The sequence below is a fragment of the Anguilla anguilla genome, chromosome 11, assembly GCF_013347855.1.
Source record: "Anguilla anguilla isolate fAngAng1 chromosome 11, fAngAng1.pri, whole genome shotgun sequence".
Taxonomy (NCBI): Eukaryota; Metazoa; Chordata; class Actinopteri; order Anguilliformes; family Anguillidae; genus Anguilla; species Anguilla anguilla.
This window is the reverse complement of record NC_049211.1, coordinates 26724555-26747077: the sequence shown is the minus strand read 5'-3', so window position 1 is coordinate 26747077 and position 22523 is coordinate 26724555. Positions and strand designations below refer to the sequence as shown.

The 22523-nt window shown below is 50.7% G+C and overlaps 2 protein-coding genes across 3 annotated transcripts in view; one reads left to right on the top strand and one right to left on the bottom strand.

Annotated features, from left to right (window-relative positions):
- Positions 1 to 6220, top strand: part of acvr1ba (activin A receptor type 1Ba) — a 29427-nt gene extending 23207 nt beyond the window's left edge. The window contains exons 6-9 of the mRNA XM_035382395.1: positions 32 to 188; positions 865 to 989; positions 1181 to 1311; positions 1636 to 6220. Of these exons, the coding sequence (XP_035238286.1) occupies positions 32 to 188; positions 865 to 989; positions 1181 to 1311; positions 1636 to 1761 (539 nt within the window). The 3' untranslated portion in view covers positions 1762 to 6220. The remainder of the gene's footprint in view (positions 1 to 31; positions 189 to 864; positions 990 to 1180; positions 1312 to 1635) is intronic.
- A 1650-nt stretch (positions 6221 to 7870) lies between these two features.
- kmt2d (lysine (K)-specific methyltransferase 2D) overlaps positions 7871 to 22523 on the bottom strand; it is a 46969-nt gene continuing 32316 nt past the window's right edge. For both annotated transcript variants that reach the window (XM_035380631.1, XM_035380633.1), the window contains exons 40-55: positions 19825 to 22521; positions 19212 to 19358; positions 18666 to 18830; positions 17676 to 17829; positions 17217 to 17298; positions 16830 to 17005; positions 16094 to 16236; positions 15621 to 15759; positions 15218 to 15351; positions 13786 to 15073; positions 13419 to 13555; positions 12985 to 13115; positions 12355 to 12640; positions 11945 to 12018; positions 11746 to 11854; positions 7871 to 11157 (exon numbers count right to left, since the gene is read on the bottom strand). In XM_035380631.1, coding sequence (XP_035236522.1) covers positions 11065 to 11157; positions 11746 to 11854; positions 11945 to 12018; positions 12355 to 12640; positions 12985 to 13115; positions 13419 to 13555; positions 13786 to 15073; positions 15218 to 15351; positions 15621 to 15759; positions 16094 to 16236; positions 16830 to 17005; positions 17217 to 17298; positions 17676 to 17829; positions 18666 to 18830; positions 19212 to 19358; positions 19825 to 22521 — 5955 coding nt within the window. In that variant the 3' untranslated portion in view covers positions 7871 to 11064. The remainder of the gene's footprint in view (positions 11158 to 11745; positions 11855 to 11944; positions 12019 to 12354; positions 12641 to 12984; positions 13116 to 13418; positions 13556 to 13785; positions 15074 to 15217; positions 15352 to 15620; positions 15760 to 16093; positions 16237 to 16829; positions 17006 to 17216; positions 17299 to 17675; positions 17830 to 18665; positions 18831 to 19211; positions 19359 to 19824; positions 22522 to 22523) is intronic.

The following is a 22523-nucleotide window of genomic DNA, read 5'->3' as shown; positions in this document are numbered from 1 at the left end:
CGTTCTTGTAAAAAGAAATCTCTCTCTGCAGGTAAGCCAGGCATTGCTCACCGTGACCTCAAGTCTAAGAACATTCTGGTAAAGAAGAACGGAACGTGCGCCATCGCCGACCTGGGCCTGGCCGTGCGCCACGAGTCTGGCACTGACACCATCGACATCGCCCCCAACCAGCGCGTCGGTACCAAGAGGTACCCACTCACCCACTGTTCTCCTATCCCCCCCCACACACTCACACATACACACACTCACACTTACACACACATACTCACACACACTGACACCATCGACATCGCCCCCAACCAGCGCGTCGGTACCAAGAGGTACCCGCTCACCCACTGTTCCCCTATCCCCCCCCACACACTCACACATACACACACTCGCACTTACACACACACACTCACACACACTGACACCATCGACATCGCCCCCAACCAGCGCGTCGATACCAAGAGGTACCCGCTCACCCACTGTTCCCCTATCCCCCCCCACACACTCACACATACACACACTCGCACTTACACACACACACTCACACACACTGACACCATCGACATCGCCCCCAACCAGCGCGTCGGTACCAAGAGGTACCCGCTCACCCACTGTTCCCCTATCCCCCCCCACACACACACACACACACTCACACTCACACATACACACACTCGCACTTACACACACACACACTCACACACACTAACACCATCGACATCGCCCCCAACCAGCGCGTCGGTACCAAGAGGTACCCACAGACTTGACTGCAGCCAGCCCACCCACACACACACACACGTTTCCCCACACAGACCATCAGAAACACTGTGGTCCGATCGCTGCAGAGTTCAGACGAGTGACTGATCCGCTCTGTTTCAGGTACATGGCCCCTGAGGTTCTGGATGAGACCATCAACATGAAGCACTTTGACTCCTTCAAATGCGCAGACATCTACGCCCTGGGCCTGGTGTACTGGGAGATCGCACGCCGCTGCAACGCTGGGGGTGAGAGGGGCCCCCGGGGGGGATGAGAGGGCAGGTTTAAGAGGAGCGTGCTGGTCTGTGAGAGTGGGCCTGGCTTTAGTGACCCTGGGAGGTGTGTATGCTTTATTCGCCTACTGAAGTGGGGCCTGTGTGCCATTGTTCTGCGCAGACGTCTGTGTTGGGCGGGGTGTGTAACGGCCGTCTCTCTCCAGGTGTCCATGAGGAGTACCAGCTGCCCTACTATGACCTGGTGCCCTCTGACCCCTCCATTGAGGAGATGCGGAAGGTGGTGTGTGACCAGAGGCTCCGGCCCAACGTCCCCAACTGGTGGCAGAGCTACGAAGTGAGGACACGCCCCACATTACCCACCCCACACACTCCATACATGCCTCACAACACCGTGCACACTTAGCACAAACACTCCATTCCACACACACACACACACACACACACACTCTCCATCCCACACACTATACATATACACTGCTCACCACACACACACACACACACACCAGACTTCTCAAACTCAATTTGAGAGGCACAACTGGCGATTCCAGATTAGACCGTGAGCAGGAGAAATGCGTTTGAGAAAATTCTCTCGTCCTTCTCCTCCTACCCTGTTCTTTCACCATGCGTTTATTCTCCTACTCTCTCCCGCCCCCCGCAGGCCATGCGCGTGATGGGGAAGATCATGCGGGAGTGCTGGTACTGTAATGGCGCGGCGCGGCTCACCGCCCTGCGCATAAAGAAGACGCTGTCTCAGCTCAGCGTGCAGGAGGACGTCAAGATCTGAGCAGGCCCGGCCCCACTCCACCACAGGGCCTCCGTCGGGGTTCCTTTCTATTTATTTTTTTTATTTCTGTTTTAATTGTACTTTTTTTTTTCCGGAGACGCACAACAAAAGAAAACCCCCGGGGGCGGAAAAAAATAGAATTAAAAACGACAACAGAAACTTTTAAAAGGATAAAAAGTATAACAAACCTGCCAGTTTTAAAGCCACCGTCCAAGTTGCGACAAGGCCTACCTCACCTTTTCAGCCAAAACTACTGAGTAAAATGACCCAGTTCCCTTCCTCCCACCTAGTCTAGCCAATGTCAACCCCCCTCAAAAAGCCTCCTACCCACACTCCTCTCTGTCCCTACTAAAACGGGCCACATACTGCTAATACAACTCCATGTACTTACTACTACTACTATTATTACTAGTGCTACTACTATTACTATTATTACTACTACTACTACAAGTAATACTACTGCCCCTTTGTTTTTAAGAGTTGTTTTTAAAGGCAGGAAATCTGTACAGTGTTTAATTAAAAATATGTGTACATCTGTTTTTCTTTAATGTACTTACATGAGCCCTGAAGATGAATTTCATGCCATCTCTCCTTTTATTTTGTACGGGTGTCGCATGCCATCAGAAGGTGTGCTTTGAGGTAATAATGCTGTTTTTATTATTTTTTATTTTCCTTACTTGCCCAGGCTGTTGTTGCTGTTTTGAGGGAAAATGTGAAATAGTAGCCTCATTTCTGGAATTTTTGTCGCAAGGTCCCTTACAAGGGCGTCTGTAGAGTGCAGCAGTGTTCATAAATACCATTAGACCCGCTCTGTTATGGTTCCAGTATTCCGCTAGACATGCCAAACTGTAACTGGTCACTCCTAAAAACCAGGACCTGTGTAGGCTCAGACTTTAACTGTACCTTTTCGAGTTTAAATTTCGGACGTATACGAGCTTCATGCAGGATTTGATTCGTTCGTGGTAGAACGTCCTTTTATGGTAATTGTTTCGCCAGGTTGTGGAGCTCACCTCGCTATGAGACCCTAGGCCGTGGCACTTATGACAAAAGTATTGGCCGTCCGCTTAACTATTGTACGATCTACGTTGTCGAGCTGGTGCTGGGTTCCTTAGCAGTGGCTGTAAGTAACTTAGAATAGCGTTCAACTGCGTGAGGATAGAACTGGACAAACTCAGGCTCAAGCCGCCGCTTAAGTTTTCGATCTTCGTTTCACACAAAATATAGGGTAAGTGTGGTGTCCAGCTGGACGGATAAATAAACATAGGCCTACGTACTTGGTAATTAAAATCGATTGCCTACTATTTGCTTTTTGGGAAAATATGTCAATGTATTTTGCATACAGACATTCTTTGTCATCTTCACTTCGGTCATGGAACTACTAAATCATACATGATTGTTTAACGGACATCTTTTTTATTTCCATTTTAATTTATCTTCTCCTGGGCCAGTATAAGGTACGATAATTCCCACCAGTAAATCAAGTTGAGCTGTAGGCAATTTATTAATGGATAGGTTTCATTAATTTATTGGATTATGGTGTGGTATCACGTAATGTCCTTAAGTTATTAAAACTTGGGCTTCTATACGTGTTAGGCTTCTGCCGAACTGTCCTATCACACTGAACACGATTTTTGTAATAGATGTAATAGATATGTTTTAGGATATTTCTGTTTTATGTCGGCATTTTCCTGCAAATATGCAAATTGTAAATAGGATGTATAAATTAGGCTACTGCGTTTTGTTTCGTTTCCCAATGATCATTTTGACTACACACTTTTTTGTTTCTGATTTTTCGAAACAAACGGATCTGTAGCCTGTATTTTAACTGCATTTTATGTCGATCGTTCTGAGAGCTGAGACTAGGCGCACTGAGTGCGGTTTTTGATGTACTCCTTAAACCCTGCAGGTTCATTGCTAGCAGTACTGTATGGCTTGTCCAGCAAGACATCCCTGTAAATATATAGGCTGGCTGCGTTTACTTTTTCTTGTTTCGTTTTGTCTCCATATAGGTGGGTTAAGTTTAATACCACTGTTTTTAGGCCAAGGGGGTCTTGGAGCTCGAAACTCAAAATCGTCCCTACAAACGCCCTATATGTTTATGTTTAGACCTGCGGTCTGTAGGGTATAGCCGTTAATTTCCTAATCCAGACTTCACTGAACAGTAGAGCTGAGCGGTATTACAGTTCCGCAATGGAACCCAGTAAACACTGGAGCATGCAGTGCAAAATTTGCGACTTGTATAACAGCTAGAATAAAATCTGATCAACACGGGTGCGTGTAATAAAGCGGATGTAAACACAATATAAATTTGGTCTAGCCTACACGACCCTGAAGATGCACCGAATTTTGTCCGATTCCTGAAATGGATATCAAGTAATGACTGTTAACCACTCCAATGAGAAACCATCTCAATGACGTATATATTCAGAAACTTGAAGCAAAAAAATGTGCCGTTGAGTTCATGCTATGAAATTATGTAAGGTAGGATGGGAATGTGTTTAGTGATGTGTATGTAATAACTATTGTTCAAATGAACCGTGTCATATTGGAACATTTCAGTTGATGTACCTTTTTTTGTATAAACTTGTTTTCGAAGCTGAATTTTAACAGAAACCTTCAGAGTCCAATGTTTTTGCGCTACTGCAAGATGGGTTTCAGAACAGATGTCCTGATTGGATGGCTACTTAAGGCTTCTGATTGGTGTTTTGTCAGTGTTTCCGTTCTGTTGATCATGAGGGTGCTGTTTGAACTAAGATGATTTGACTTAAATGTGTATCGTATGTTGATTCTGCCAGAACAGAACATACACTCACACACACACACACACACACACACACACACACACAGTATCAAAGCACTCCTGCTGGCCTTTGGTCAGCCAACACAAGACACCAGGTTTATGTTAAAGTGCAATGGAGAAATCCTGCCATTCAGTAAAAAAGGGGCAACAAACAAAAATGATTGACAGACCAGATGGTTCAATAAAATTAAAGGGGAATATTACTATTGAAAATATGCTTCAGATTTCTAGCCTGAAAGAACTGTGTTTCCACACAGGGTAACTGATGATTCTGTGGATCCCCTATTGTATGTTTCAGTCATGTCAAATCTCATGGGAGAGTGGCTGCTGTTACAGGTTTTGCATTATAGCTCAGAGTTCCAGTATGTTCGCCTGTTCTAGCATCTTGGTTTCTTGTCAGTCCTGGTCCTGCCAACATCCTCGGTTCATATCTTGGCGAGTTTTCAGGGGGTATTTATGTACACCTGAGGGTTCATAGCGGCCTCAAATAACCAGCCTGAAGAAGCCAGACAGTCATTTGAATCTCCGCGCTCTGAGAATCCTCAGAATCCATCCATCCATCCCTGTCATCTCCAAGTTAAAGCGTAGCCTACCTCAATGTCCACTTGTACGCGTGAGTAGGAGAAATGCATTGTTCTTTGATCGTGAAAGTGAGAGGGGGAAAAAACTCTGAGGCAAAAGCCAAAAGTGGAAGGGTGGATATTTCTTGTACAAACCTGAGCAGCAAGTGCAGAATGCACTCGTTAACCTGCAGTATTTGGTTAGGTTGGGGAAGATCCACGCTTGTTTTTGATCTTCTGCGCAATAAGAGTTGCTTTTTAGTGGCGGCGATGTCCTTACAGGTTAGGTGGTTTAGCAAACTGGACATTCGCATCTTTAACGCATGCTGCTTTCCATCATCATTTTGTGTTCGATCCAAAAGTGAACTCAAACCTGTCAGGGTTTTTCACAAAATGAACAAGCGGAAGCTTTATCAACCTCGGGAAGTAGGGGTGTGCACGACTCGGTGGTCTGAAAAAAAACGGTGCTTCGCCATCACATCTGTAGCATGAAACATCAGGGGCTCAATTATACCACAAGACAGCTTCTTAAACGGCAGTCAGCAACTGATCCACAGGACGAGGAAGGAGAATGATTTATTTTTCCCCCCCCATCAGTTTTCTTTTATATTCTCTTTGATCTTTGCTTGTATTTTTCCCTTTGGCCTCAGTGTGGGACTGTCAAGGGGAAGGTTGCGTGTACATAATTTCCTTAAAGTGTTGCTGCTAACCTGGAGAAGGGTGTGTGCCCGACAGGCCAGTTTGGGAGGTGCGAAGCATTAACTGTGTTCTTAGGAATAAAGGGTGTGGGAGGGTCCTGTTAAAAAGGGTCCGGCAGGATTTTAGGAGTATCAAAAGTTCAGTGTAACGACACAGTTACAGTTTGCTTTTGAATCTGAGTATTTTGAAAAGCCGGAAAATGCATTTCACCCAACGGGCAGCCATGTTTAGCCTTTAACCCTGCACCTCTATCGAGAAACAAAATCTGTGGATCTCCACGGCCTGTCTGTCCACACACCTTCAAAAATTGTTTTAAAACCATGTTAAAAACAAATCTTTTCAGGAGTAGTTTGCAAACATGTATATAGGTAATATATAGTAATAAATAGTTCTTTTTCTACTTCTCTTGTTTGTGGCTCATTATTTTGCACTTTTTGTTCAGTTTGCTTGGATAAGGGTATGATACTGTGTCATATTGTTTGTATCTACTTACACATACACTGACACACACACATACAGGTATCTATAGTGTTACAGTGATGAATGGAATGTTCTCGCTCTCATACATCTTTGTGCTATTGCTAAAATGCAAACGCAGCCAATTCAAATGCTTTCATTTTAAGTGCACCTTCAGCAATAGTTAAAAGCAACGGTGGAGAAGCAATGTTAATAGAAATTGACGTCAGCTGCACTTGTCAGTCATTTGAACAAAACAAGCCCTTGCACTCCCCACAAGAACCAGCTGTACCTGGTACAAATCGGTGTCACAAGTCACAGTTCCTTCAGAATGTTACAGTGAATGTATCTATGGGTGGGGGCGGAGTACTCTCAGTACTACAGGCAGAACATAAAGAGAACAGACCATTCAGCCAGTTTATCTTCCCATTTACCTACAGACCAGAGTATCCAGGAGTGCTTCAAGGGTCCCTGCCTTGATTAGATCACCTGGTCATGTGTTCCACGCAATGATGTCTAGAAAGGAATAAATAAATACTTCCTGGGCACATTAGTGAATGTTAATACAGCATCCTGTCAATTTGGGAGGGTGCAGACAAGCACACACATCCTACAAAACGTGCGTTGCACAACACTGCCTTATTCCCAACAATCGATGGCTCTCCCGCAGTTATTGCTTCAGAGGACACTTCCTGTTCAGCTGATGCAGGTAAGATGCAGGTAAACAGTCTGCAGGTGCCCAGTCACTTGGAGCAGGGCTGGTGGACAAGAGAAACACAACAGAAAATTGTACGTTTCCCAGAACCAAGCAGTGTTTTCAGCCACAGCTGGCACTGGGGACAGTCAGGGTCAGATTCAGGAGCGTGGAAAACTGATGAAACAGGAAATGTTGCCACTGTAGCTCTGCACCAATCGTTGGGTACAATTTGTAATACGGTAATTCATCTCTAGTGGCTGGGAGTTCTCATGAACCCAAAAAACTCTTAATTCTATTGATCAGAAACTGATTTGTGTCCGTTTATGTTTTAATGAGTCTTAGTTAAGTCTTAACGAACTCCTAGTCAGACACTGACATATTAAAGGGATATTTCTATTCTTTCATAATTACATCTATAAATTAAAAATAAATCAAGGAATTTGCTTGCACAGTGCACACCCAGAACCTGACATGCATGATTTTTTAAATTAATTTTTTTAAAACAAGAATGGTAACATTTTGGTTACTTATGAAAGACCACCTACAGCACAGTGTCCCCGTTTTAGTGCTATACTTGTTTGATCGCGGGGATGAGGCACTTCCTGGTTCTCATCTACAGGCACTGCTGTGGTCCGCCCAGGCTTAGCTCCCATGTTCTTACACAAGCCTACAATATGGCTTTGGCTGCTGCCAGCTCTTAAGAAAACAAAGTGTAAAATCATTTAGATCCCGGAAGGCAAACAAGAAAGACAAGGCCAGATTTACTGTCCAAAAAGCAAAAATCGGAATAGGGTCCCGAACACTACTGACTACACATCCCGTCCAACCAACATTCCCTCAAAATCAACATACAATCAAAAACATTTATCCAGATAGAACAGCAGAGACAATTGTGTGTATATTTAAAATGCATTTTAATTTTTCTTTACAAGAAATAAAGCAGACATAAAAGGAGAAGGGAAGGGCAGGAAAGGGGGGTATCGAAAGAGAAAGATACAACCTCTGGCATTGTCAAAAAAAATATATACAATTCAAAATTATATTCATACAAAACATGCCACATACAATAAAAATGAGTTTCATTTATTCATCTTCCCTAAAAGTAGCTCTGCTGTACAGAATGCAACTCCTTTTTAAAAAGTAGATATAATGCTTTAAAAAAACTTTAGCAATCCTTTTTCTTTTAAATTAAAAGATATGCTGAGAACTTAAATTAGGAGATTCAAACTAAAGAAAAAACTGTTTATTCAGGCAAAAATCCAGTGAGCTTCACTATGTTTTGTTATAGTCTTAAACCTTAACAAGAAAGGAAAACGAAACCACTTCCAATATCTTGTGATAGTCTACCCTTTTTTGGTTAGTACTCCACAAACATTAAGAGGACTATTCTTTCTCATAAGCAATGGGTGTTGCTGGAAATCAAATCATAACACAGAATGGACTGTCCTAAGTCATTTCACACACAGACTATTCCAACACAAACACACTTCCGTAAGTAAGAAACAAAGATCATAAAACAATTCTAAAAAGATTAAAAATTCAAGGGGGAGGGGGATAAAGAGCTTCAAGATTTTTCCATTGAGTGTACTAATCCAACTGTGACCAATCAAAGGACAGACATGGTCATCAAGGAGCAGTAGCATAAATATTAACGCGTGAATAATTTTATGTAGCTAAGTACACTAACATCCCACACCATCACGCGACAGTTCTTTTTTTGCAAAAACAGGATTTATAATTAATGTATTTTTTAAAAACTTTTTTTTTTCCTTTTTTTTTTATTTTTTATTTTAATAATCAAGAAGACTTCTTGGGAAACCCCTCTCACGAGAGGTCCAGTCTCATTACCCAAGCACCTCGTCCCAATCATCGGCATGTCCGAATATTGTAGCGGTCTTACCAAGCGTTGCGCTATCTTTACAAGCTTATTGCAAAATCTGCTAATAGAAAAGAAAAAAAACTCTGGTTCATATACATCACTTAAGTTTGTGGTTTTTAATATATATTTATATATAATTTATTTTCGTCTAATAAAATGATATCTAGTGGTTGTTTATCTTTATTTCATTATTTCACTATAATTGATTAAAAAGGGGTTTGGAACAAGTGTTTCACACCCCCTGTTGGTTATATACAGTTTGTACACTTTTGCATCTCTCTTTTACTTTTTCTTCAAAACAAGTGAGGTCATACTTGTAGGTCAAGGTACGAGGGAAGGAAGTAGTATTGGAATTTCGGAGACTACAGCTCCCTTTTTCAGCAACTCTTTCCCCAATAAATTTAAAAGTAAACAAATGCCCTTTTTTTAAATTAATTACAAAAAATCTTTCTCTGCCATTGCATCAAGCCTCTAAAAGATAGCACCTCCAACCTCAATACAGGGGGAAAAGAGAACACACGTTGGCAGCAGTCCGGCAGAGAAAGACACTACAGTAAGGTTTGCGACGACTCCGCAGTCCGCACGCAGAACACGTTTGTTTTTTTTTACTTTTTACATGATGCTGAAAGGAACACCAGGGGAGCACGCTTCTGGAGTCGCCAGAACAGAAAGGGGAGAGTCGATGCAAACGAGGGGGCACTGGGGGGTTTACAAAATGGGGGAATGCACCGAAACGCCACAGTAGTCTTGCATCCTGGGATCATTCACGGCGACCTCAATGCATAAACTGAGGAACTGATCGCACCCTCAGCGCTTCCCCAGCTGAGGGCCAATAGAATTTTTGCTGTGTGGATAAACCCAAAAAATATTCAATAAATCAAAAATTTGAAAGTCTACATTTTCACCCATGATCATCCTTGGCTTTTTTTTTTTCAAGTTGTGGAAACAGTTACTTCTTTCTACGCTAAACCCCACCTCCATAGCCCCAGAGCTAGTTAGAGAGTCTCCATTCTGTTGTGCGTTCAACGTGTAAAATATTAACATCTAATGTCATATATACAGACAGGAGGAAATTAAACAAAAAAAAAACAAGGATTTTCTCATATGAAACCATTTCCCACAATTCTCAGTTGAACAGAACTGGTGGCATGTATAGATTTCTGACAGACTCTTAAAAATGCATAATCATGTCCAAACTAGTCATTTAATCTGTATACATAATAGCATTAATATATATTGGGATAGTTTTTTTATTTTTAAATCATCAGCTTTAATCTAAATAGAACAGCAAACCTGCTGCTAAGTTTCCCTGCTTGTCCGAGAAAAAGCATTTGCCACAAAAACACCCCTAAATCATTTTCCCCCCACGTCCACAGTAGCAGTTCTACACAATCCCACAGACTCAAATGAGGTAGACAGAATCCAACTAACCCACCTTCAACAACATTTCAACTGACACCCCCTGTCGCCCTTACTGAGGGGTCCCGGGGTCAAGGTCAGCTTCACTTGGGACAATCTTACAGTGTCTCGGGTCTTCCGCCACCCCCCATGCGCTTCCATGAGGTGCCACTTAAGGATTGTCTTGCCAAAATCCACATTGTCGATCTCTATTCCTCCATTCACGGGAGAGATTGTTTCATTTAAGGGGGGGGTGGGGGGGGGGGGCGTACGTGAGTGGGGGCAGTAAATAATAGGTCCATTGTTAAAATGTGCGAGTTAATTTAGGTACATAATGGCTTTTCTTCAGTGTTCTAGAGTGTACCCTGCTCCACAGGACTACCAGTCAATCCCACATCATCTTGAGGAGCTTCTGAACAAAAATTCACCCTTTTGTTTTTAGTTTTAAGTCAGCAGGACAAAGGAAGAGAGGATAAAATTTTGGCAGAGGACTCTTTTTCAAAAAAAAATATTTTCTCAGTAGTCCCAAAATCAAGAGATTGTCCCACAATAGAAAATAAAACAAAATAAAAATTTGCGTAAGAACCTTGAGATCGCCCTCCTCCAATAAACTTTGGCTCCGGGTGCGAGAGAGGTCTCGTCTTCGACCGTCAGTCACAGAAAGCCCGCCACTCCCCCCTGCCCTGAAACAGCCTACGGGAGTTGGGTCGTAGGGTCGTAGGGTCGTTGGGTTCGCTGGGCTGCAGCGTGGGAGTCGCTGGTTTCTCTGGACCCAGCAGAGGGAAGGGGCTCGTCTGGCATCCATCTTCCTCTCTCAGTTCATCCACTTCCGGCAGTTCCACGCCCCGCAGTGGCAGGGGATCTTGTGCTGATCGTCCTCAAAGTCAAACTGATAGTCGTACGTCAGCTGAAATGGACACAGAAGACAAGAGGGGGCGTAAAAAAAAATAAAATGACCGCAACCTACTAGAGCCACAGCACTGATAACAGCTTATCTGTGATACTTTTTGGTTAATGCGCAGTTAGCTGGAGAACACATATAACAGAAGTCATTTAAGCCGGTGAGATTGCAGATGAGACCAGCTGTGCAATAAAACAGAGCGTGATCACCTTACATGCAATTATATGAAAATCAACTGCAGGGTACATGACAGAAAACATGCACGAAGTGACCAGAATTCAACTCCTTAGTTGAATTTTAAAAGACGATGGAATGCCTTACATTGATCAAAAATAAAACATTTTCTGAAGATTCCAAGTGATAAACTGTCAGCAAATCATTCTGTAGAGGTGTATGGAATAGTTTTTCACTCTTTAATTTACTCCTTTCTTCCATTTTCCAGTGAAGGGACAAAAGTAGCATAATGTGAAATTGTAGGGTCATTGAAAAGTTTACCAGAGTCTGCTTTTCATTATTTCTGACCATTAAATTTATTTTAGTTGGGGGGGGAGGGGTGGGAACAAATGTCCAACTCCTCCCTCTCCTAACCCTCACCTCCTCTCCTTTGGGGATCCTGCGGCTGGAGATGATGATGATCTTGTCCTCCTTGTCGAAAGTCACCACCTCCGCCACACAGTTGGGTGCACACGAGTGGTTGACGTAGCTGCAGGGGGATGTGAAGGGACGCAATCAGAGGGGGGTCGCCGAGAGGACCCAGACAGGCTCGGGGGGGTGGGGGAGGGGGGGCACTCACCGGGCCGGGCCGCCGGTCAGAGTGGCGTCGATCACATGCTCGTTGTTGATCCTGAACATGTAGATTCCGCGGTTCTGAAACCCCAACAAAGGACAGCAGCTTAAAAAACACCCTTTTATGTACAAAGCAGGTTTTCTATCAGATCTACTGCTCAAAATATAGACTTGGGATGCAGGAATACCAAAAATACATACATATTTTTAAACAAACCGACAAAACCATGGTGGTCAATTGTTAAAACAGTCAGTGGTAGAGTGACAAAGCACTTAACGAACTGGGTTGGCATCTAGAAGGTTCCTAGTTTAGCTGTAGACTTAACTGAAACAATGGCTTTTTAAAATGTTCTATTTATTTATTTTTTTTACAGGAGACATTCTTTGCTTCCGTTTTCCTCCGAGGGGGGAACCCACCTGCTCCTCGTAGCCCTTCTCGCGCCGGTTGGCCACCTCGTTGCGGATGATGGTGCCGATGTACTCGATGACCATGGTGTGCTTCTCCAGGTCCTTGGCGGCGTACAGGCCCAGGCCCTGGATGCGCGAGCGCGCCAGGTACACGTTGTTCTTCCACTCCGTCTTCAGCCGCCGGTACTGCGAGGACTTGGAGTGCACAAACTGCTTGCTGTACGGGGTGTTGGTCTCGCCCGTGAACGTGCTCTGGTAGGCCTTGGACATGCTGGTGCTGTTCAACGTGTGGGGCCTGACGGAGAGAGAGAGAGAGAGAGAGAGTGAGTGAGCGAGAGGGAGAGAGGCATGGAGCGAGGGAGTGGAGGAGGGAGAAGCAAGGAGCGAGGGAGTAGAGGAGGGAGAAGTAAGGAGCAAGGGAGTGGAGGAGGGAAAGGAGAGAGGGAGGAAGGGGGGCAAATGGGGTTGAAGGATAAAGAAGGGAAGATGGGAAGAGGCAGAGAAAGAAAAGGTGTGTGCAGGGAGAAAGAGCAAGAGAGAATGAATGAAGTGAAAGAGGACAGGGAGAGTCATTATGATGCTTTTTATATGGAGGGCTTTTCTAGACACAGACTCCAGGAGACCACACACTTCCCGCACCTCTTGCAGTGTGTGAGGACCTTGGGCTCGGAGCGGGCGCAGCCCGTGGGGTTGATCATGAGCGGGAGCTCCATCAGGGGGTGGCGGCCGTAGCGGAAGGTGTAGTTCTGGCAGTTTTCCACCCCGGGCAGCTAACAGAGAGGACAGAGACCATCGTCAAACGCGTTTGCAAAACGACCATCGCACATCAAAATTTGCATTTTAAATTTCTCTGTTTGGGCCGAACCCAAAAACGAAATGGCACGACTGCAAGGGATAAATGTAGGAACTCTCAAATCTTGCTGATGTTGAGTAGTGCAATCCTAATGGCAGACAGCACCGGCACCTCAGCCACAGACACCCAAGTCAGACCACGAGTGAAGGGATGCCTACAGGAATTGATAGCACGGTCTGTGGTGTTCAGGCAGGGGCGGGGGTGGGGTTAAGGGACGTACCGACTCCGTGATGCGCAGGACGGCGTGGAGGGTGAGCCCGTACATCTCCTCCCCCTTCACGTGATCGGTGAACAGCTTCAACATGGCCGCCTCCTCGCGCAGCTTGGCCACCTGCTCCACCACCCGGCTCCAGATCCCTGCACGGCCCAGACAGACAGAGAGAGAAAATAAACGAGAGCAGTAAAAGAACATTAAAACATGAGCAATGGCCCCTACTTAGCCAAAAAGAGAGAGAGAGACAGAAAGAGAGACAGAGAGAGAGAGAGAGAGACAGAGCGAGAGACAGAGAGAGAAAGAGAGAGAGAGGCCCTTAGAGGCAGGCACTGATTGGGGAGAAAAGGCGGGCGGTGGGGGGTGCGGGGCGTACCGTCGGGCGTGGCGTCCCGGTACTGCAGGTCCTCCTGGCCCGGCTCCAGCACGCGCACCTCGAAGAGCGGCCGGCCCTCGGCCTCGCTGACGCGGCAGCGGTAGCGGCAGCGGCGGTTGGGCACGCGGGCGCTCCAGTAGATGCGCGTGGCCTCGTAGCCCACGGGGAAGATGGCGGTGGCCGAGTGGAAGGCGGCCATCTGCGAGGGCAGCAGCTGGCCCACGGCGTGGAAGATGAGGCCGCCCACGCGGAACAGGTGCACGCGGTCGCCGCGCTGCAGGATGCTGGCGATCTGCTTGACCTCGTCGCGCTCGATGTAGACGCGGCGGAACACGGCGAAGCTGCTGAGCTCGTCCTCGCTGGGGCCCTTGAGCTTGTGCTGCGTGCACAGCATGGTCTTGTCCTTGAAGAACATGCAGCGGGCGCGCACGGCGCAGGCGAAGTGGTACACGTTGGGGCAGCGCAGGCGGTTGCAGCTGTTGGTGGCGCCCGTGCGCTGGCAGCAGGCGCAGCGCGTGCGCAGGCCCCGCCGCAGCGCCACCTCCACGTTGATGAGCGCGCCGCCCTGCGTCTCGTACACCTCGGTGGACCACAGGGCGCAGTTGAGGTGCACCCACAGGTCCACGTCGATGTTGAGCAGGCGGGCGGGGCCGTCGGTGGCGCCGTCGCCCTCCTCGTGGCAGAAGCAGCACTTGCGGCGGTCGCGCGGCAGCCGGTCGGGCCGCAGCGTGATGCGCAGGCGCTCCATCAGCTCGGACACCTCGCGCCCGCTCTCCCGCCGCGAGCCGCCCCGCCGGAGGCTCAGCACCAGCTGCAGCCGCTTCCAGCGCAGCCCCTTCCACCGCTTGGGCTTGGGCCGCGCCTCCTCCTCGTCCTCCGACGGGGGCCGGCTGCGCTGCTTGCAGGGCTTGGGCGGGGCCTCCGGGGGCGGGACTGGGGGGGCTGGGGCCGGGGGGGCAGAGTCCACGGCGGGGGGAGGAGGGGAGGAAGGGGCGGGCAGAGAGGGAGGAGGAGCGGGGAGCCCAAATTCTGGCTCCGGTTCGGTTTTGATTTGGATGGTCGCAGGGCTGGAGGGGGCGGGGGTGGGGGAGGCGGCCTGAGTTTGGGGCTGAGCTGGAGGCAGAGCGGGCTGAGGAGGCGGCGGAGGGGGTGGGGGCGGAGGGGGCGGGGAGGGAGACTGGGGAGGCGACGCCTCCACGGGGTAGATGGGAAGCTGCCGCACGTCCAGGTCCGACACGTTGGTGATGTAACAGTGCTGGACCGCCCTGTCCTCCGGCTCTGGACACTCCTGACACAAAACGTTAAAAAAAAACATCTTTTCATATCCCTTTATCCCTGGTTACTGTGCTGCTTCCAACACAGGCCACAGATAAAAGGCACAGTTTTGAGAAGTTAGGTGAATGCAGCGAACTTAATGTTAGGTGCTACCCACCTGCTTGATAAGGGACAGGATGTCCACCTGCTTCTTCAGGGTGCAGCCCGGCAGGGACACGTCAAACTTCTTCAGCCAATCAGCAGAGTCCTGGTCCGAGCCCTCTGCTGGGCCCGCCTTCAAACACAGGGTGCCTAACGAGGTGGAGGGAGGGGTTTAGTCATGCTCTCCTAAAGCATCCATCTGCGTTCTGCCTGCATTGTGATAACGGTACCTGCTCACGATGAAACGCTCCTGTTCTGAGAGAATACCTGACACGATATGCTGGCCTAATGAGAGTTGCCAGGGGTAACAGCAGAGACGGGGGAGTTACCAGGGGTAACAGCAGAGACGGGGGAGTTACCAGGGGTAACAGCAGAGACCGGGGAGTTGCCTGGGGTAACAGCAGAGACGGGGGAGTTACCTGGGGCCGCTGTGTCAGGGGCTTTTCCGGGCTCCGCTCCCCCTCCTCTCCCAGGGCTCGGAGGGAACGTCACCTCGTAGGACCCGGGCATCCGAACCTGCAGCAGCTGGGCCACCGCCACCATTACGGTGTTCAGATTCTGCTCAGAGGGAGAGAGACGGGGAAGGGTTAGCCGGGCACAGCCAGGAAGAGTCACAGTAGAGGGAGGGGCTAGTGAGGGAGTGGTCATAAGACCTGCAATGAAACTTCCGGGTTCTTCTCTGACTGTTTATTGGTTTACTCCAGGTTTACTCATATGGCACTGTTCATTTAAATAAGAGGTGTTTATAATTTCAAATGTTAATTTCGGCTATAGGGCGCAGTAAGAGTGAGGGGTCACAGTAAGGGGAGGAGTTATTGGGGAACAGTAAAGGGGAGCGGGCATGGCAGGCGGAGGGGGGCGGTTAACTCCGCTGCACTGTCAGACTCGGTACCTTGGCTGCAGCGGCCGATAAGGTGAAGGTGACGGACACCTCGCTGCTCTTGGCTTTGTCCCAGGGGCTGGACCTGGACGCCATTTTCCCAGAATGCTCTGGGAATGAACTCAGTCCTTCAAACGGCTTGCTCTCTGGAAAAACTGGTGTGTAAAAAAAGGAATTTGAAAACAAACGGTTAAATAAAATGGAGTCAAACCATGCCCTAAATTAAGCCGTCCTCCAGATAAGAGTGCTCTAAATTTAGATTCTATTGAGCACTCGAGGAAGAGACTCGGGGAACATCAAAACAAGCCACTGCCAGGGCAAGAGATACCACAAAGGACAGAAGACTTTCAGCTATAAATACATGTGGTTGTTAATAGATATTTCGGGAAATTTTTGTACAAGGCGTGGTTTACTACAGTGACTAAGGAGGCAACGATTTTGAAACCAAACCCAGAGTACAGGATGTGTAATCCAAATCCGACACTTGGCTTGCAACCAGAGTTTCGGATTACACACCCAGTACTGAGGGATATTTTCCATTTTATTTTTATTATAGCTCACATATCTTAATACCTTTTTGTGCCCTTTGGCAATTTGGTGAAATGTCAGACTTCCAAATGAACAAAGTAGAGCACAGTTAAGAGACAGTGATGCTATTATTTCACTGAGCAGTTTAACATTATCAGGCGTTGACTGTTCTGCCGTTGCGTCATGAGGGTTAGAGAAGCGAACGCCGCTGCAGACGTACCGGGGATGGAGGAGCAGGGGATGATGGGAATGACGGGGGAGATGGCTCTCTCGGCCTGCTCCTGCTTCACCACCCCCAGGAGGGGGAAGCGGGGCGCCTCGTCCCCCAGAACGCTCTCGGGGGAGGAGGCGGGAACGATGCTGTCCGGGGCGTCGCTGTCCTCGTCGCTCTCCATCCTGAAAAAAACCACACCCGGCTTTAACCACGCCCACCCCATCGCCCACCTCACGCCCAACTCCATCATTGCCCGGGTCAGCTAGACCTACAACCACAGGGCAGCCACAACCAGTCACTGTGTTCTCAGTTCCTACGCTCTCAGCCAATAGCAGGCAGAGTTTCCCCACACCAGGTGTGTGAGTGAGGCCAGGCCTCGTCGCGGCAGCGCACCTGATGTCCTCGTTCTGGTTGTGTGGCGGGGTGGGGAGGGCTGCCAGCAGGTCCACGCTCTTCACCTCTTCAGCCGAGGTTTCTGTTAGCACGAGACACAAGGAGGACCGCAAAACACGCGTCACAACTCACACGGCCAGGAGAAATACACAAGCACACGCACAGACAGACAAACAGGCAGACAGGCAGGCAGACAGGCAGACAGGCAGACAGGCACAGACAGGCAGACAGACACAGACAGACAGGCAGACAGGCAGACAGACAGACAGGCACAGACAGGCAGACAGGCACAGACAGACAGGCAGACAGGCAGACAGACAGACAGGCACAGACAGGCAGACAGGCACAGACAGGCAGGCAGAGACAGGCAGACAGACAGACAGACGGGCAGACAAGCAGACAGACAGACAGACAGACAGGCAGACAGGCAGACAGGCAGACACACACACACACTCTTACCCATGGGCTCCTCGGCAGACTCCCTCTCTCTCTCCTTCTGCCCTTCCGGAAGCTCCTCCACGGCCGTCAGCCCGTTCAGAAGCTTGTGCTGCACCGAGGGGGGCGGGGTGGGCGGCAGAGAGGAGGGCGGGGTCGGCGGGTTGCTCAGGTTGCTCTGGAAACCACACAAGGCATGATGGGGTGTGTCAGCTGATTCGCTTAGACAGCCAGGCGTCCTGAAGCCCACAGTGGCACTGCCAATCACCAACTGGTTTGACTTTAACCAAAATAAAATGTTTTGCTCCACAGCAAAATGCTAACAGTGAGTCACTGAACACACAATGGCACTCACGGCATCCATTTTAGGCAACGGCAGATTTACATTACGTGGAAGAGCTGGAGCTGCCAATAAAGCAGTGGAAAAAGGGGGAAAAAGAACAGCAGGCTGCTCTTGCCTGACCTATGCCATGACAGTCCTTTGAAACACACAAGGGTTTTCAAAATGCTACTGTGCATGACTTAATTTATATAGAAGTGAGGGAAATCGAATAGGACACACAAATAGGGCTAGTGAATGGTGATGTGGATGGAGAAATGCATTCAATCGTGTACAATTAACACACTGGTAACCTGTATCTGTGAACCTAAAATACAGATTATTATGATAAAATAGCCAATGAAATCTGTTTGATCAAAAAAAAAAATGTTCAGTACACAAATTAACCTAGGTTCGCTGGTAATTTAGCTTAGATTTGTAGTTTTTGTCTGGAATTTCCAACACTTCTTTGTTTCTACTGTAGTCTGCACTACTTCTTAAAAATAAAAAGCAGTGATGCATCACAGTCGATTCTGGACCAACAGCAGACACCAATCCTAGTAAGGTAGCAAGGAATCCCGTCTTGTCAGAAGGCAGAAGCACACGGCTAATGTGACGGTGTTCCGTACCCTCGGTCCCCACATACGCACCCCCATGCTAAACTCCTCCAGAGGGGCAGCCCCGGCGTGGGTTACCTTGGTGAGCAGCTGGGAGTAGTAGTCGGGGATGTTGTCGAGCACGGCGTTCCCGAAGGAGCCCTTCAGCTGGGCCTCGCTGTCGGCGGGGCTGCTGCCGAACGGGGTGAAGAGGTCCAGGCTGGCCGTGATGGAGGGCTCCATGAGGGGGAGGAGCGCCAGCTCCTGCGAGGGAAACCGGCCCCAAATACCAGCGTTACCACGGAAACAAAGACCCGTGCCACGAAGCGTCACAAACCGACGCTAACTCAGCGAACAAAATTGCAGGACAAACACGCCATTCATCTACAACTCAAGGCACCCGCCCGTTGGGGAAGGAGTTATCGGATTGCGCATACACTTTCAAATATATACACGCTAAAATATATTTTTCTGTTTACGCCGACTTTCTTAGGGTGTGGGCAGAGGAGGTTTATGAATGGGTTTCTAACTGCATACCCAGCCGCTGTCAGAGGCTAACATGCAGCACTACACCCTGTAATGGGTGGGGCGAAATGTGTTTTTTTGGAGGTGGCGGTGCGCTCCGTCCACTGGGCGTCTGCTCACCTGTTTCAGCTGCTTCATCAGGGCCTCCGTGCTCTTCCCCGGCTCCTCCTTCTTGCCCTTCTTTCGGGAGTTGGACACCCCGCCCCCCACTTTGGGGGCGCGCTTGGCCTTCACCACCGGAGGCTTCTTGGTGATGGACTGCAGGTCCTGTGGTAGGTTGTGTGTGTGAGACCACATTCAAATCATTTTCATAAAAAGGCTGAAAATAGATTAAATGTAATATGCCACTTTGACAGACCCTGAAACCAAAAGAGGAAGAGTAATAAACTCCCAATACTGCTTCTCACATTTATCCAACCAGGAAGACAGGAACAGACAATACAGGAAGTAGTGAAAAGAGAGTGCAGCAGGTTTCACCTTCCCCAAAGGGGGCATCTCCCAGAAAGCCCAGAGTTTATTTCAACACAAGGTGCCAAGAAGCGGTATATTAGTCCACTGCACATTGATATCATTACTTAATTCATCCTTTGTATAATTCATCTACTGTATATTTTAATGCATCTCAGTGGGAACTTGACATTCTATGTTTCACTGGGGAGTGAATACAGCGTTGCGCTTAAGCACGGTGTCCCCCTACAGGTGGCTGAGGGTATCTGCTGTGGCCGCGTCTCACCTCCATGTTGCGCGGGGTGCCCTGCAGCTTCTGCTCCAGCAGGGCCAGCTTGCTGTTGATGTGGCCGTTGATCTCGCTGTGGACGCCGTCCGAGGGCCTCTGGGCGGCCAGCTGCAGGTTTTTGGTGCGGAGGAGCTTCTGCAGCAGCTGCTGGCCCGTCTCGGGGCGGGGCCCGTGGGGCGCTCCCTCGCCCTCGCGCTTGACGGCGCCCGGCCGCGCCTCGTCCCCGCCCCCGCCGCCGCACTGCTCCTCCCGCGGCTCCTGCTTGATGTTCTGCAGGGTGATCCTGCACGGCCCCTCCCCCTCCTGCTGCTGCTGCGCCGGCGCCCCGTTGGCCTGGCCGAGGGCCTGGAGTTCGGCCTTGAGGCCCCCCGGGCTCCCGCTCACGCTTTTGGAGGGGGACGCAGTGGACAGAGTGGGCGTCCCCGGGCCGGCCCTCGAGCAGGGGCTGGCGCCCTGCTCCCTCTTCTGGATGGCGGGAGGGAAGAGCCCGGAGGAGTCGGAGGAGCCCGGCCGGGCCAGTCCAGCGGGGGACCCCACGGGGGTGTGGGAGGCCTGGAACGGGCTGGAGCCCGCCGGCGTGTGCGGCTGCGACTGCGTTGGAGAGGGCTGGTGGGCGCCGCCGGGGTGCGCCAGGCCGTGCCGCTGCTGCAAAGGCTGCTGGGCAAAGGCGGGGTCGCCGGGGGAGGTCTGTCCAAACGCCTGACGGGGTGACATGGGCCTGATCATGCGGCCCTGGGGCGTAACACGCACCTGTCCTGGTGCCAAACCCGGCTGGGCCCGGGCCATCTGCTGTTGCTGGGCGACGGCAAGGTCATACTGGGGGAACACCCCCTGCTGGCCCACCTGACGCGGCTGACCTGGCGCCTGGACCATCATGCCCTGCTGCGACTGAGGACCCATGCCTGAGGGCTGCCCCATCATGCCCTGCTGCTGCGGGGGGCCCGGGGCCCCATGGTGGAGCTGCTGCCCCTCGGGGCCCTGCATCCGGGGCCCCTGGGGCCGGACCTGCCCCTGTCCCGTGGACATCCGGAGCATCTGCCCCTGCTGCAGCTGCCTCTGGGCCAGCATGGCCTGGATGTGCTGGATCTGCTGGTTGGGCGGAAGGTGCCGGAGCTGGGGGTTCTGGGCGATGATGGCCTGCAGGTTGACCGGGCCCCGGAAGGGCCCCACAGGAGTGCCGGGCCTCTGGCCCATCATGCCCTGCTGCTGTGCCCTCATGACTCCGCCCATCTGTCCCAGCATGCCTTGCTTCTGCTGCTGAGCCAAGAGGGCCTGCTGTTGCTGCTGCTGGTTCGGGTGGACCATCGCGCTCAGCTGAGCTGGAGCGGGGCCGGCCTGTCCCATCATGCTTTGCAGCTGCGCCATGCTGTCTTGCTGTTGGCCCGCCATCGCTCCCTGTTGCTGCAGTTGTTGTTGTTGTCGTTGTTGCTGCTGTGCTATATAGCACATCTGCTGTCCTTCCTGCTTGACCATGACCTTCTCCCCGCCCATGGAGTTCTGCAAGGGCAGCGTCTGGTTGCCCAGGTAACCGTGCTGCGGCTGAAGCTCCGATAGCTGCTGCTGCTGCTGCTGCTGCTGATTCATGAAAGTCTGCGCCCCCTGCTGGTCGCCGACGGGGCCCGGCTGCTGAGGCGGGGTCGTCGGGCTGAGCACCCTGCCCTCTTTGAGTCCCGCGTTCGGGACGTCCTGCGGGAAGCCGGACACCCCCGTCTGCTGCTGCAAGCCCTCGGGGACCCCCGGCATCTGCGCCCCGTCCCGGGCAGGGGCCTCGGGGGCCATCGGAGGGTCCCCTGGCTGCGGGCCGGGCAGGAAGCCGGGCGGCTGCTGAAGCTGCTGCTGGGAGAGCAGCATGCGCTGGGCCAGGACGTTCTGCTGCTGCGGCGTGAGCTGGGCTTGCGGGCCCCTGAGGGCCTGCTGCTGGGCCCCTGCTGCACCCTGGTGGACCCCCATCAGGGCCTGCTGGCGCTGCTGCTGCTGCAACATCTGCTGGTTTCCCATCATCCCTTGCTGGCTTCCCATCATGCCCTGGGCCTGGGCCATCGGCTGCCCTGCCACGAGGCTCTGCTGCGGCTGGGCCACGCCCTGGTCTCCCATCATGCCCTGCTGAGCCTGCTGGTTTCCCATCATGCCTTGATGCATCGCTGCCTGCTGCTGCTGCTGCTGGGCTAAGAGTGGGTTACCCATCATGCCCTGTGGCGGCTGCCCGACCATGGCACCAGGCTGCTGTCCCATCATACCTGGCTGCGGCGCCTGGTGCGGCATGGGTTGCTGGTTACCCATCATGCCTTGCTGCTGCATCTTCTGGACCATCTGCATCCTGTGCTGCAGCTGCATCTGCCGTTCCTGCAGGAGTCTGGCATCCGGCCCCTGGGGCCCCGCGCCCGGGGGAAAGTACCCGCCAGAGGGCCCCGGGGCCACGCCTCCCACCGCCCCGGGGTGCCCAGGCTGGGCCCCGCCCATGAAAGGCTGGCCCTGGGGCATTCTGACCGGCATCGCCCCCTGCGGCATGCACTGCTGCCCCATCATGGGCGCCCCCTGCTGGCCCATCATCACCTGCCCGGGGAGCTTGGAGAGCAGGCGGGGCCCCTGGGCCGAGGGGCCGGGGGCCAGGATACCAGAGCCCTGCTGGTGCTGCTGCTGTTTGCTGCGATACTCCGCCATCAGGTTGGTGTGCTCCTTCTGCTGTTTGCGTACCT